Source organism: Macaca nemestrina, chromosome 1, assembly GCF_043159975.1.
Source record: "Macaca nemestrina isolate mMacNem1 chromosome 1, mMacNem.hap1, whole genome shotgun sequence".
Classification (NCBI taxonomy): Eukaryota; Metazoa; Chordata; class Mammalia; order Primates; family Cercopithecidae; genus Macaca; species Macaca nemestrina.
The window spans coordinates 30,807,828-30,822,754 of record NC_092125.1 but is presented as its reverse complement, the minus strand read 5'-3'; the positions used below and the strand labels follow the sequence as shown (position 1 = coordinate 30,822,754).

General features: G+C 38.9%; 1 protein-coding gene across 5 annotated transcripts in view; it reads right to left on the bottom strand.

Annotated features, from left to right (window-relative positions):
• LOC105484432 (uncharacterized) overlaps positions 1-14,927 on the bottom strand; it is a 334,675-nt gene that overhangs the window by 98,523 nt on the left and 221,225 nt on the right. For 2 of the 5 annotated variants that reach the window (XM_071075682.1, XM_071075691.1), the window contains one exon: positions 189-13,310. The exons of 2 other annotated variants lie outside the window; for them this stretch is intronic. In XM_071075682.1, coding sequence (XP_070931783.1) covers positions 13,281-13,310 — 30 coding nt within the window. In that variant the 3' untranslated portion in view covers positions 189-13,280. Of the gene's footprint in view, positions 1-188; positions 13,311-14,927 lie in introns of those variants that run through there. One more of the 5 variants, XM_071075713.1, reaches the window with a different exon arrangement.

Here is a 14,927-nt window from a genome sequence, read left to right as displayed (position 1 = left end):
AATCCCAACTCTTTGGGAGGCTGAGGCAGGCGGATCACTTGAGGTCAGGAGTTCAAGACCAGACTGGCTAACATGGCGAAACCCTATCTCTACTAAAAATACAAAAAAAAAAAAAAAAAAAAAAAAAAAAAAAAAATTGACTGGGCATGGTGGAGCACATTTAAAATCCCAGCTACTTGGGAGGCTGAGGCAGGATAATTGCTTGAACCTAAGAGGAGGAGGTTGTGGTGAGCCAAGATCTGAGATCTTTTCACTGCACTACAGCCTGGGCGACAGAGGGAGAGTCCATCTCAAAAAATAAATAAAGAAAGAAAAAGTGTTTGTTCACTGACATTATGCAGCATGTGGAAAGGAATGAATTTTTGCCCCCCACTCCAACCCCACAAAATTTCCACGAAACTACTTGAGGTCAAGAACCAGTTTCCATAATGTTTTAGTTCCCACTCTGCTTCCTTCTCTTTCATCCAACTGGTTCTCAATAGCAGAACTGAAGAGAGGTTTATCCAGTAACAGTAACAAATTTAGCCCTTTTACTAATGAGCTGTTTTTTCCATAAGTGTAATTTATTTTACTTTCCCATATCATAAACTCATGCTGATATTTATAAAAGTTCTTAATTCTGTGGGTAGGGGAAAGGATTGAATCAATATATTACCCGGAGTATAATCCATTTTATTTGAATTGGTCATAAAATGGTGACATTTACCCTCTTACATATTTTAACAATGAATCTAGAAAACCTCAGATTCTGAGGAAATATTAACAAATAAAATATATGAGATTGAGTTCAGCTCAGCTTGTCAAAACAAAGCCCCACTTACCAAAAGAGCTATACTTCCATTCTTTACTACAAAAAGAATCTGAAACCCCTGGTTCTTTTTCCATGCTGGAAAAAACTACATGCAAACAAAACTATTGACATTTGGAGCACCTGTAGAGTAAATACTATAAGTGGTGGGCCACCACATTATTTATTTTGATGGTACATATTCAGTCAACTTTAATGTAATGCCAAGTGTTTATGCGTTTGCTGTCATGCCTACTTAGTCAACCCTGGATTAAGGCTCTAGGTTACCTTTATTCCTGCACCAGGGGGATAAGCACCCAATACTGGGGATTGGAGCCACTAGGGTTAATAGTACTAGTGGGAGGTTTAATACTAAACACTGAGTATTTGTTCTTGATTTGAATTTTTTTTTTCTTTTTAAGACAAGATCTCACTCTCCCCCCGAGAAGACCGAAGTGCAGTAGTGCAATCATACTTTACTACAACCTTGATCTGCTTGGCTGCAGCAATCCTCCTGCCTCAGCCTCCCAGGTAGCTAGGACTACAGGTGTGAGCCACCATGCCTGGTTTAGTCTGATATTCTCACACACTATCTCAAAGTTCCATCTCTGTCCAGCCCATCATAGTAGATGCTTTTGCTACTTACTTCTCTGAGAAATTTAAGGTTAATTAGGCATGAAATATCTGAACTTCCTGTGTCTCTACCCACATACTTATCTATATTTATATTCTCCCTTTCTTTTCTCTATTTGTGGACCAAAATGAATTGTCCTTTCTCTGGTTCAAGGCAAACACACTGCTCTGCACTTTGGATGCCAGCTCCTCCTGTCCCCCGCACGACTCAGCTCCAGTAATCATCATCCCTCTGTTTCCTGTCTTCGATCTGCCCTGTCCATTGATCATCTTATAACCATGCTCATAAGCAACTTTTCCCCTCTATTTGCCTCATGATTTATTTTCTTCTAGACACTTCTTTACCTTCCATTAAAACCTCAACCTGCTATAATATGGCTTCTACCCCAACAAATCCCCTGAAGCAGTTCTTGTTAAGTGCATCAGTCTTAGTAGAACTTTGATGCATTTGACAGTTCATTGCTATTCCCTTAAAATGCTCTGTCCCTGCATTTTTATAGTAAAATATCCTGTCTAAAAGTTGGTGTCTCCTGAGGATCTATCCTCATGACATTTTTCTCATTCTTTGTTGCTCCCTGGATTATCTGATCCACTTCCATGGTTTTAACTGCTTCCTAGAGGCTGGTGTAGCTGATGTAGTTGTTTTGCTTTGTTTTCCTTCTTAAAGTATAGTTACTTTTTGTGCTAGCAGTGTTAAAAGGTCACCTTGTGTCCCTTCTTGGTTATGCAGATATATAGCAGGCAGTTTCCTGCCCTAAGGAAAGGTGTCATGCAAGTTTTCACTAATTTATTAGAATTATCCCAGCCTCCTGAGATAAAGAGCTCCATACAGAGCTCTAGGCAGAACATAAGACAACTTGCCTAAGGACCCCTGAGGATCCTTCCATGTAGGTGAGTGTAAATAACCCCAGTCCCAGAATGGATTCTCACATAGACCTAGTGGGGAAGCAAGGTGATAAGTTTCGTAAAGAATTGCTATGCATAGAAACAGAGGAGATTTAGTGGGCTAGCCCTGGGGCTGCCTCAGGAGAGGCAAAGGGGAAAGATGGTTCTCTGTCCTTGAAGTAGCCAATGTGGGGACTCCTGGAGGGTGTCCCAAACCATTCTCTTTCTCTTACTTCTTAAATCCTGCCAGACACCAAATCTTTCTGATTCTAACTTTCAAATATCTCTCGTCTCTTTCTCCTCTTCCAATTTCATTGTCATTGATTTGAGTCTGTCCCTCATCATCTCTCGCCCCAACAGTTGCAATCGATTCTTTATTGGTTTCCTACCTAAATATCTCACCACTAAAAATGCAAACTGGATATATCACTTCTCTGCTTAAGACCACCTGATGGTTTCCCACCATTCATAGACTAAAGCCCAAACTCCTTCACATGTGCCAAATGCACTCCATTTTCCAGACTTTGCCTATCTCTTCCGCCTCAATTTTTTCATTTCTTACCTGCAGGAAAACCAAATTATGTATAGTTGTTGTTAATCCCATGGTGTTTTTTTGCTTTCTGTCTTATTTCATTGGCCTGCTATAAGAAAATACCATACATTGGGTAGCTTATAAACAACAGAAGTTTATTTCTCATAGCTCTGCAGGCTCAGAAATCCAAACTCAAGGCACCAACAAATTCAGTCTGGTGAGGGCCCGTTTCCTGGTTCACAGTTGGCACCTTATAGCTGTATTCTCACATAGTGAAAGAGGCAAGGAAGCTCTCTGGGGCATCTTTTATAAGGCACTAATCCTATTTATGAGAATACAACCTTCATGACCTAATCACCTCTCAACATCCAACACCCCATACCATCATCCTGGGCATTAGGAATTTAGCATATGAGTTTTGAAGGCACAGACATTCAGACCATGGCACTTTCATCTCTTTGTCCACGCTGTTCATGAATCTAGAATACTCTTCACCTTTTATCTTGCTTTTAATCATTTTTCAAGACCCCACTTGGACATCATCAGTTCTCTCAGTCTCCTAACCCATTTTCTGTGTAACTGTTGTGCTTTTTCCTCTTAGTTATCCTTGTTGCCAACCTCCCTCCCTACCCCATCAGACTATTCAGCTATTCAGGAATTCTCAATGTCATTGCTTAGAAGCCCATCCTGACAGTTATCACAGCCAGTTAGTGCAAAACAAGTGGTAATAACACATTGTTGAGAAGACTGGGAAAGGACACATACAAAAATATCTTCGCCATTTGGGGGATTACAGTAGGCTTCAGCCTGATTTTCCTGCTGACATTATTCGTGTCACTTTTATTTACCCCTCTCTGACAAGACATATACTACTGATAATAACATTTTTCCTGTAGGTTCTCCAAATGATATTAAAAGGAATATGACTAATAATGTACTTATGAGGATTTTCCCTCTCTTCCTACTTTGTGTAATTCCCACCCCTCGAAGTAATTAGCAAATGTTTCATAGGATCACGCAGTACAGTCATTAAAGGTATAAGTTTTGAAATTAGACCAACAGAGTCCACTTTAAATACTCACTGTACCACATATTGTGTAACTTTGGAATTTTAATCTCTCTAAGACTTAATTCCCCATCTCTAAAATGGAAATAATAATAATCATATCTACCACAAGAAGGTTAACTTTATGATGTTCCTTGGGGAATGATGAGAATTAGGACCGGTAGGGAGACCTGCAGAAATGAAAACCAATACTGAGAAGAGATAACCCAAGTCCACATGTTAGTTTGTAGTTAACATAATGATTCCTTCACTGAAGTGAAGCAGGAACGCCTTTGGGTAACAGCTGCAGGGACAGAGCCTCTTCCACCCCCTCAGGTGGGAGGCACTGGAAATGATTCATGCTACTTGGAGGAGACTGAAGCTGGAGGAATGAGAAACTGTGTAGGAAGCTCTCTAAGTTGTAGTGTAGCTTTCTGTTTCTCCAGGAGCTTCCCTAGGGTTGTGACAACAGTGGGATATCTGTGCGGACTTTGGAAATGGCTTGAGAATGCTTACAAGGCTGGCCCACTTGACAATCAAGCCTATGTCTGTGGACAGTGCTCATATTCTCAGTGTGGATGGACCAATGGCAGGTGCTGGCCAGCTGATCAGGACCAAAGGGGGGAGCCAGACATAGAGTGGTCCCTACACGCAAGTGCAAAACCGAAGGAATGTGTTTCTGTGGAACTCCCTGCCTCCCAAGCCTGTGCCCTTCTCCTAAGGGCCTTGGGCTCTTCATTTCTAAGACTCTCCTCTACAAATGAGGCAGGTTCTAGACAGGTCTGAGGATAATGGGGAGTGTGTCTGTTAATGACTCAGCAGCTGAGGGACTAAGTTCAAATCTTAGTATTTGACCAAATCTAACTCATCAAACCATGAAAGTGCACCTTTTCTTTGATGGGCTTTCCAAAAGCAAATGTTTCAATCCCAACCAAGAGGAGCCGCAATTCTCTTAGCCAAAAGAATTTTCATTATAGCAGTAGTGCTATAGGTTTCCTCAGAGATGTCCCCACTTTTGGATAGCATCTCTGTGTCAATTTGCCAGCTCACAATGTTCTCTTCTGCACAGTGCTACCCAAACTACCATGAGTTCAACATCTATTCCTGGGGATGAGGGCCAGAAGGGGAGTTGAGGATGTTCCTTCAGTAAATGGGAGACTTATTCCCCTATAGTTCCAATTATTAATATGATGAATCTTACATTTTATCTGCTTTAGGTCAACTTTATAATTTCCACTAAATTGGAAGACTGCCATGTAAAATGTTCTCTTGTTACTTATTCACTGGTTAGTCAAACATGTGATGTAATTGCTCCTCCAATTCCTTGAAAGTAAGAAAGGAGACATGAAGTCATCTCAAGCCATTTCTTAAGAAAATAGGGCAGGTCCTGGGGTTGGCTTCTGTCTTTTGCAACACTGGACTGTTAGGAGTACATGTATGTACAATATCCATGTATCTCCAGGGTAGATTCAAATATTTTTGTTAAAGAAATAAAATATAGATAAGGGTGAAATCTTCTGTGCACCTCTCTCCAGTTGTAGTCACAATCATGGGATAGGGTTTTATCATTTCTGTGAAATTTTTTCTACATAGCAACAATAATAACATTCATATTAATAATAAGTAACACATGTAGTGCTTATGCTGTGACCAGCACTATTCTAAGCACTTTCTATGTATTCACTTGTATGATTGTACTACCCTACAAGGTAAGTTTTATTGTCATTCCCATTTTATTAATGAGGAAACCAAACTCAGAGTTGCGCAAGGTCACATGGTAAGTAGGAGAGTCAAAATCTGTAAAAATATATAGAGTGATATTAAAGTAACATTAATGGCATCATAATTTGCTTTGTAAGTTACTGTTTGTGATATTTATCCAGGTTAATAAGTATGGCTCTCATTCATTCATTTAGATTGTCACACAAAATTACATCATATAGCTTTTCCACATTATACTTATCTATTCTCCTATTCATGGACCTGTGGATAGTTTGTAATTTTTAATATGATAAACAATGTTGTCAAATAATTCTTGCAGGTGTGCAAGAATTTCTCTAGTGTAATATATCTAGAATTGAAATTGATTAGTCATAGAACACATTGACAAATTTTGTCAATTTATACTTCTACCAGTAATACATGGAAGTTATTATTTGCTTCATACTTTTACCAATGCCTAATATTATTAAGCTTTTAGATTCCACACCCACACCCACACAATCTGATAGAAGTAAGATAATATCTTGCTGTCGTTTAGATTTGTGTTTTCCTGATTTCTGGTAAAATTGAGCATCTTACATTTACTAGCCGTTGAGACATTCTCTGGCCTTTGATTTTGCCTCTTCCATTTTTTGCCAAATTTTCCTTTGGGTAATTTTTCTTTTTTGTACTGTTTTTTGGGAGTCCTTTATATATTTTGGATAGTAATCTTTAGTGTCTACATGCTTATCTTTAGTTTATTTACACTCTGTGACATTATCCAATGGATAATATTTATTAATTGGGGTGCTTATATACCATACATCTTTTCACTGCCACTTGCTTTGAATCCATGGGCATAATCTCATTATGTTCTTGATTTCTGTTTAGGACTTACCAACACAAACACCAGATTCCTAGATCCGCATCTCCTGTAGTTCAATTCTCAATAAGTTTCCACATATCATCTAATTTATCTTTTTCTCCTGCCCTTTGCCAATTCTCAAAACCCCTCCATTGTGCCCTATGCAATATATGGTCATGAAGAACAAAATTCCTTATATTCTTAAATTCTTTTCTGAATACTCCTTTCATCTTTTTGTTCTAAGAGGGAAGTAGTTCACCCTGAGGACACAGCTTGCCCTGCAGCCTACTCAAGTGGGGCTATTTCATTCCTTGAAGTTTTTCTACCACCAGGCATGAAGGTGGAGTATCCTCATGTCTCCTCACTGCTACTTTCAGATCATTATTTCTCCTCTTCTAAAATCCATCCCTCTCTCCCACCACCATCCCTGTATCTCTTGTGTGGTAATTTTAAAATATGGTCCCCAAAGTCTTTGATATTTCTTTCATTGAGAGGTGGGGGCTGTGTCCCTTCCCTTGAATCTGACTTCCGGGACTGAATTCAGCAATGTGATGCTGTAGCTGTTTCTAGATCTCGGCGTCATGAAACCATCTGCTTCTGTGTCTTATCTCTTGAGATTCTAACTTTTGAACCCAGCTAAACTGTTTGTGTCAATTAGACACCATATAGATCAGCCTTAGTGGAAAGGAACAAAGATGTCCAGCCTACAGCCCAGCTGAACTCCCAGCCAACAGCTAGCATCAACTTGCCAGCCATGTGAGTGAGACATTAAAAGAAAAACCTGTTTTTCTTTTGCACACTTCTGACCTCAGATATGTGTGGGTTTTCCCCCACATATTAGGCAATTCTCTAATTCTCTGTGAATGCTTACTGACTGTCCTATCATTTAACTCAGTTCTGACATTAACTGCCCAGAATTAGTGCAGATCTCACAAGGTAAGGGCTCAGTATCACAAGACAGCCCCTACTTTAGATATTAATTGCAAGTCCCATGTTGTCACCTGTACTTCTAATGAATTGGCTATAAATCAGGCATTCCCATAACTCTCTCCTCAGGTTTGAAAATTTGCTATAATCATTCATGAAACTGTAGGACACTCTTACTTATGTTTATCAGTTTATTATAAAGAATACATTTCAGGAACAGCTAAATGGAAAAGATGCATAAAATGAAGTATGGGGTGGGGATGTAGAGAGCTTTTGTGACCTTTCCAGTGTGCCACCTTCCCAGTACCTTCATGTGTTCACCAACCTGGGTCCCATCATTGAAAGTTTTTTGGAGGTTCCATTATGTATACGTGATTCATCAAATTATTGGCCATTGGTATCTGAACTCAATCTCTATCCCCGTTTTCCCCTTTGGAGATCAAGGGATGGGGATGAAAGTTCCAACCTCCTAATCACAAGGTTATTTTCTCCAGCAAATGGCCCCCATTCTCCAAGCATCACATCATTAGCATAAATTCATAAATTCACATCATTAGCATAAATACACAAAAGATGCTCCTTTTACTCCTACCACTTAAGGAATTCCAAGGGTTTTAGGAGCTTTGTGCCAGGAACCAGGGACACAGTCCACATATATATTTCGTATTATATCACAATATCACAGTCATCTTAGAAGTGGACCTTCTAGCCCCACATAAACAGTTTGAACTGATATCACATGGAGCAGAGACATGGTTTCCCCACCAAGGTCTGCGCAAATTGCAGATTCACAGCTACATTAATGATTGTTATTTTAATCCACTAGATTTTGATGTACTTTGCTATATAACTAAGGTTGCTTTCTTTTTGAAATTTTATGAGTCTATACTTAAAAAAATGGCTAGTATCCTAGACTTAAGATGAGAACCAATCTTTGTTAGTTGTTCAGAGATTACAGCCTGATTATTTCAACAGTTTCCTCATTGTAATAAATAACTTCTGCAGAGCTTCCCAGGTTGAACAAATAACTCAATATTGGATAAGACAACATTTATTTCCTCTTATTTTGGATTCAATCTGGAGGGCTATATGCACTTTTCGGAATTTAATTAAATAAGCACAACCTATCCTGGCTTCTTCATGTTTTTAGTAAGTACATTGACTCTTCTCTGAACTGTTACATTCATGTTTTATACTTTGTCTAATACTTAGAATATCTAGACAAAATTCTTTTTCAGTAGCTCCTAAGAAATAGACAAGACAGTAATACTCACTTCAACGGGAGAGAAGTGCCTTGAATGGAGAAGCAATGGGCATGTTTAAAACGGAAGAATGGTTATTATTCTTCTCTTTTACTACCTCTTTTCCAGTAACAAATTCTGACAGTCCTTTTGCTCTACCACTATTTCTGGATAATAAGAGGAAGAAGAGTAAATGAAAGAAGGTGGGTGAGAGGCTAAGAATTTTTTTAAAAAAAGGGATACTCCCTGTGAAGTAGAGTATAAAAATGTACTTCCTATGAAGAATCCCTATTTATGGGCTTGCCAGAATTAGTGATTTACAAGACATCATGCACTTTGTGGCAGCAAATAACCTGGAATCTAAATAATCTTAGGGATTAATTTTATTCTAATATCCCTGCAAAGGATGTTGGAGGTCAGCTACTACCAGGGCCCTGAGAAAAATCACCAAGGATGTAGAGGCTGATGTTCCTAAGTCAACACCCACACCTACCCTCCTGGAAGTGACTCATCTCCTCCTCCAAAGTTTTCTCTTTCTTCTTTCCTCCAGACCAAACTTCAATCTCCCGCCCTAATCCTCCCCGGGTTTAGCAATGGGGTTGAAAGAGGAGCTCATGGGCTCACCCGAGTCTTTCATGGAGGTGGGAATGGGCAAGCAGAGAGTGATAGTCAGGAATTATATTGTTATCTTCTTTATGTTCATTTTTTTTTGTTTAGTTACTTAATGGAGGAGTGAAGGATGATCGTTTTGGGGTACAGAACTCGCCTTTGCTCTTACACCCCCCACGTGATGCCAGAAAACAAAATGAAGCTAACTGGCCTATACACATGCCCTAGTCTGCACTTCCTTTCATTTCATTCACATCAAAAAAAAGAGAGTGAATTTATACGTCCTTGGGAAAACAAGGAACATTTTTTTCTCACAGTGTCAGAGCTGGAAGGCAGCTTGGAGATGTGGAGGCTGGCAGTCTCAGTCTCAGGCTCTATTATATAGCACCCTGGGGCTCTGTGGAGGGAAAGCCAAGGGAATGCCAACCAGGAAACTTCTCTGCCCCCTTTAACCAGCATGGCATTGCTTCTGCCTCTTTTATATAACTTTATGTAAGATTTTATTAATGAAAGGCTACCTTTTAAAAAAAAAAAGTATAAAGAGCCACCCTTCTACTCCAATCACCTTATATTGCAGAGGACAAAACAAAGGTCCAGTAAAATGAATGGATTTCCCAGGAACTTGAGTGTGCAGAAGAAGCAGAATCTAAGCCTTTTAACCCCTTTTCCAGTGTTCTTTGTTTTTCACCAAGTTTCCCAGTCCTTTACCCACTCAGACTTATGCATGTTATAAGGGAATGGCATATGGGAATATGGAATATGGGAATGGATTGACTTCGAATTTCACCCTCTTGAGTTAGCTGTCTTCAAGGCCTTACCATTGTCACCGCTCCTGCTCTGCACTCAGCTCGTCGTGAGCTGGAAGCATGTGTCTCCGTACAGATAATGTTCTGTGCATCCCCATGTGAGTCACACTAAGCCACAGTCATTGGCATGGACTCAGCTTGCAGGTCTGCAGAAGGTCCACTCACTCACTGTGCTGAGAACATCCTCCTGCCAGCTCATCAGTGCCCTCAACTGCAGTCCACATATCCCTTAAGACGTTAACAAGTTCATTACTTTCCAAATGTGAATGGGTAGAATATTGTGCGAAGGCCATGCTTGTGCTTTCATTTCAGGGTGGGGTTTCGTTACCTTCCTGGCCCTAAATTACTCTGAAATGATACAATGCTCTTGTCTGTATTAATAATCCTGGCACTTTTTATTTGGTCTTCTAGTTTTTGTTTTGTGGTTCTGCCTCTGCAACAGAATGGAAGATTCCTTGAAAGCTGGGATTCGTTTCTGAGAACCATTATTTATAAGTGGGACTTATAAATAAGAATATGCATAGAAAGCTTGGACAGAATATTAGAACCAAAAACTATCCTGAAAGAGACAGCATTTGTAGCAATTGGTAAATACACGTAGCAGAATGCTATGTTTTTAATAGGATCCTGGGGAAAAATGTTAGACTCAGGCTATGAAGACCTCATTGGAAAAATATAAATTTTTTTGACTTTGTCAAAGTGCTGGGATTAAGAAAACTGCATTAGCTGCAGTGTTAAGAGTGATTTGGAGAAAGTTATTGCTAGAGGCGAGCAGGAATGAAAAGACTTAGGTTTTAACGTGGGCCTTGTGTTAGCCAAATGGCCCCAAGCAGCTGGTGAGAAAATTTGCCTCAGTTTTTGTCATTTAACAGCAATGAAAATATTGATCTCAGTTGTTAATGGAAAATACCATAATGTAAAAAGCTATGATGACTTGAAACTGTTCCATTACTTTTCATTTCATTCAGTTATGCTTTATGAGACATGTCAAAAAAGGAAGCAACATTGCATTCTAGAGAAATATTTATTTCCTGAACTGATGTCACCAAATGAAGTCATGTGGGAGGGCTTTTCCTCCAAAAGGAGGAATAATGGTGACATAATGTGGTGCAAAGCATGAGTAGGCAATTCCTTGAGAGTGAAGGGATGACAGAGAGAGAGAGAGAGAGAGAGAGAGAGAGAGAACCTAGAAAGAAAAGGCAAGGCAGAACTACTTAGCCCCACAATGTTCTGAATTAAGCTCATAATTTTCTTGTTCATAGAAACAGTCCAGGTTCTCAGAAATGTAAGTTTCCATCAAAAGGGGTTTAACATCCTTGGTCTTTGTGAAGTATGTGGTCTTTTCAGTTTTTCAACTCAAGGAAAATAGGCAACTCAAGAAGGATTACTATTGACCTCGGTGACTGCAATGTCTAACTTACTCTCATCTGCTTCCCATCCTTTGCAGAACAAAGTGTTAAGCCAATGAATCAAGCAAGTAAGCAATCAATGTGCAATAGAAGAGATTAATGCTCTCATTTAGAGCTACTTTTTCAATGCATACTCCTGCTCCTGTTAGCTTATTGGTCTTAGCCTCACAAGAGGCCAGAGTTGATTGCAAGAACTGCTTAATGAGCCATGAATTAAGGGACATGATAAACTCAGTTCTTGATATCTGAAGTTCATAAGTACATTTTTTAAAATAGAAAAGATATTAGATAGTTGCCAGAATAAAATCCCTTTAGAATGACTGTGATTGCCTGGGGAAAAGAATGTAGGGATCTAGTGGGGCTAGAAATGGAATAACTGGCAATTTGGCCCTTCTGGTATCTTTAAGATGGGGAAGTCAAAGTTTGGCATAGTTTCTACAAGACCCGTAAAACTCTGCCAGTTTCTGTTAGATCCCTCACCACATAGTATTGCAGATGTCTACATACAAAGCTTCCACTATCAATTCTGCAGGGTGCAGCTTTCTACTCTTCTAAATCTTGGAAGCAATAACAGCCTTTTATTTTTATTTGTATTCTTATTTTCTTCAAAGTAGATGCCCATAACATGTTGAGTAGCTGGGTGGGTAGGTATGTAGATAGATAGAGATAAATCATCACACTCACCATGGTTAATCAACTCAAACCTGGAAATGGAAGGAAATTAACACTGCCTCATGGAAATTAACACATTAATTTAAAACTGCTAATTTCCATGAGGCATTTCAGGTAAACTAAGGAATGTGTGTTGGTAATTAAATGAGCAATCTACTGAAAAAGCACTCACCAGTTTTCAGATAAATTTATTTTCAAGAAAGGCAAGTCACAAGTGAGGATATTTGCACCCTTTCTCTTTTAATTATAGCAACACAGTAGAATGAGGGTCCAGAAAAGGCCAATGAGGATTAACATCCTGATATTTTGCAAGTCTTCCCTTTGACAAGTTTATTATTCCAACCCTTGCGAGTCATTTTTAAATACTGTCTCCTAGAACAGGAGTTTTTAACTTTCTTTTTCTCATGTTGCACACATCTCTGTCTCTCTATTCCTTTCCCTCTGTTTCTTTTTCCTTCTCCTCTGTGCCACCTCACACCCCATTCCTGTCTCCTCACGTCTGCACTCCCTTTAAGGAATTATTCTGTCGTGTTTATTGCCTCAGGGGAGGAATATGAAATGGTAAAAAGTTGGAATACCCTAAGAGCTATTTCTTTGCTTTAGCTCTAAAATCCTCAGTTCTGTGGGGAAAAAGGCAGTTCTGTGTTCATCCAAAATATATGAAGAACAGACTTGAAGGATAACATTCCCTCGATGCTAGAAAAAACTTCTCCAGGATGGGGAAGATGTAGAGAAAGAACAGATATGATGAAAGCAGACTCTGGTGGGTGGACTCCAGAGACAGAGGCCTGATATCCTGCTGCCTCAAGAGTCCCAGCGAGGTGGCAAGACCTCTGAGAGATTTAGGAGAGTAGAAAGCTGCAACCTGCAGAAGGAGCAGCAGAACCAGACAAGAACTAACTGTGTTGTGGTCCAAGACAGGAGGCGGCTATGGATCAGCTAAAAGATTACTGTATCCCAGGATGATCTGGCAGCAGAAAAATGGTCCCCATTACACGTAGCAAGCCCAGAATCTGTGAAGAGATCCACCACCCTTTTCCACAGGCAGTTCAGCAATGACGTGAATAGGCTACTGAGGACCAGGCTGAACCAGGGAGTCTCAGTAAAATCCTGTGGGAACAAATGATGTGAGAACCAGAAGTATTCCTGCAACACAATGCCTGGTTCCCTATAAGCTCTTCAGGACTGATCCAGAGCCCTGCAGAAAAGAGGAAGAAATATTAAATTGAGCTTAATTTCCCTTTCTAAGGTAGAATCATAGACTCAAAATACTAATTAAGTAGAGATATAAAAATTGTAAACAATTTGCATATGCTGTACATCTAAGTGTAAATCGAGATACATTCCTGCTATTTATTGATATCTATCTTCCACCTATTCATCTATCCATCCTTCATCATTTTTTAGGAAGAAGCTAAGCCCACTTGTGAGTATATATGATCAATCAAAGAACCTTGGTGCTACCATAATAGACACAAAAATTGGACCAGGCATTGCAGTTTAGGTGCCGACAGGGACCAGACAGCTAACACAAATAAATGAAGCCTGTCCGAGAAAGCCAGATCCTGTGTCTAAACTGTGTCTATTTTCACTGACTATAGTGTGTGTTCTATGGTATTGACCATCCTATTTAAAATCCGTGTGTGTGTGTATGTGTGTGTGAAATTTTAAATTATTGCATTTTTAATTTTGTAATTGAGTTCTTAGATTAGGAACAAGAATCCTGGCAATGTCAGATCTTGTATTGCACTTTGTGGCATGCCATATATAGAATTCAGCCTTATATTTTTAAACTGGGAAGGATGTTTTGTTTTATTCATTATAGTAACAGCCAGTCACAAATACAGGTTTTTCCAAACAGACTTCCCACAGTTTTTTTTTTTTTTAATATTCAAGGAACTGTTCCTCTGCTCTGGACTAACACCAATAATAGTAATTGTAAATAAAAACTTAGACAATTTTAGGTCATCTTCAAAAAGTTTGAAATCAGAAAACCATTTGTGAAATGTAGTCTTCTAATCCCTAAATTGGGGATGTTAGTTTAGGCCATCACTTTCATGGTGGGGAGAGGCAATTTCAGTATATGAAACTGGGTCATATTCTTTCTTGACAAATGAGCTTCCCAAAGTCATAATTTTGTCAGGAGGAAGTAAATTAAATAATATATTTGGGTACCTTTTTACCTATTAATGAATGCCCCTGTAGAAAAAATATTTAAAATATTTAGTTTGATCCAACTTCTCCCATAGTTATTTCTATAATTTCCCTTTGAATAATATGAACAAATCATTTTTTTCCCAACAAATCAAAAAGCTTTTAGAACCATATAATGAATGAACAAGTCACCTAATTCATATGTTCTATAGCAGATTAGGTATCAACCATATCGTTTATTAAGAAAGTATTGCACTATCTGTGGTTCAGACACAGAAGCATGGAGTTAATTACAATATTCATGATGAGTGAAAAATCTAACTTTCTAGCAAACAGTGGTTTCTATAGAAGATGTAGTGGGCAGATTTACGTTCCAAGTACTTTTAAAACAATGCCACACTGGATTTAAGTTTCATAGTAAAGACATGTTAACATCAAGTTCCAACAGTACTCATAAGAGTACCATTTGAAGTCTTACTTAGTACTTTTGATTAGTCTAAATTAAATTTTTCAAGACTATTCTCAATACATAGTTTCCTGAAACTGTGTCTCTCCTGGGCCTCTTGTGTCTCTTCCAAATGTTATTTAGTAATGGTAAATATTCATTTCCATTATTCCAAATATTCATTAACACTATATTAGTCCATTCTCACGCTGCTAT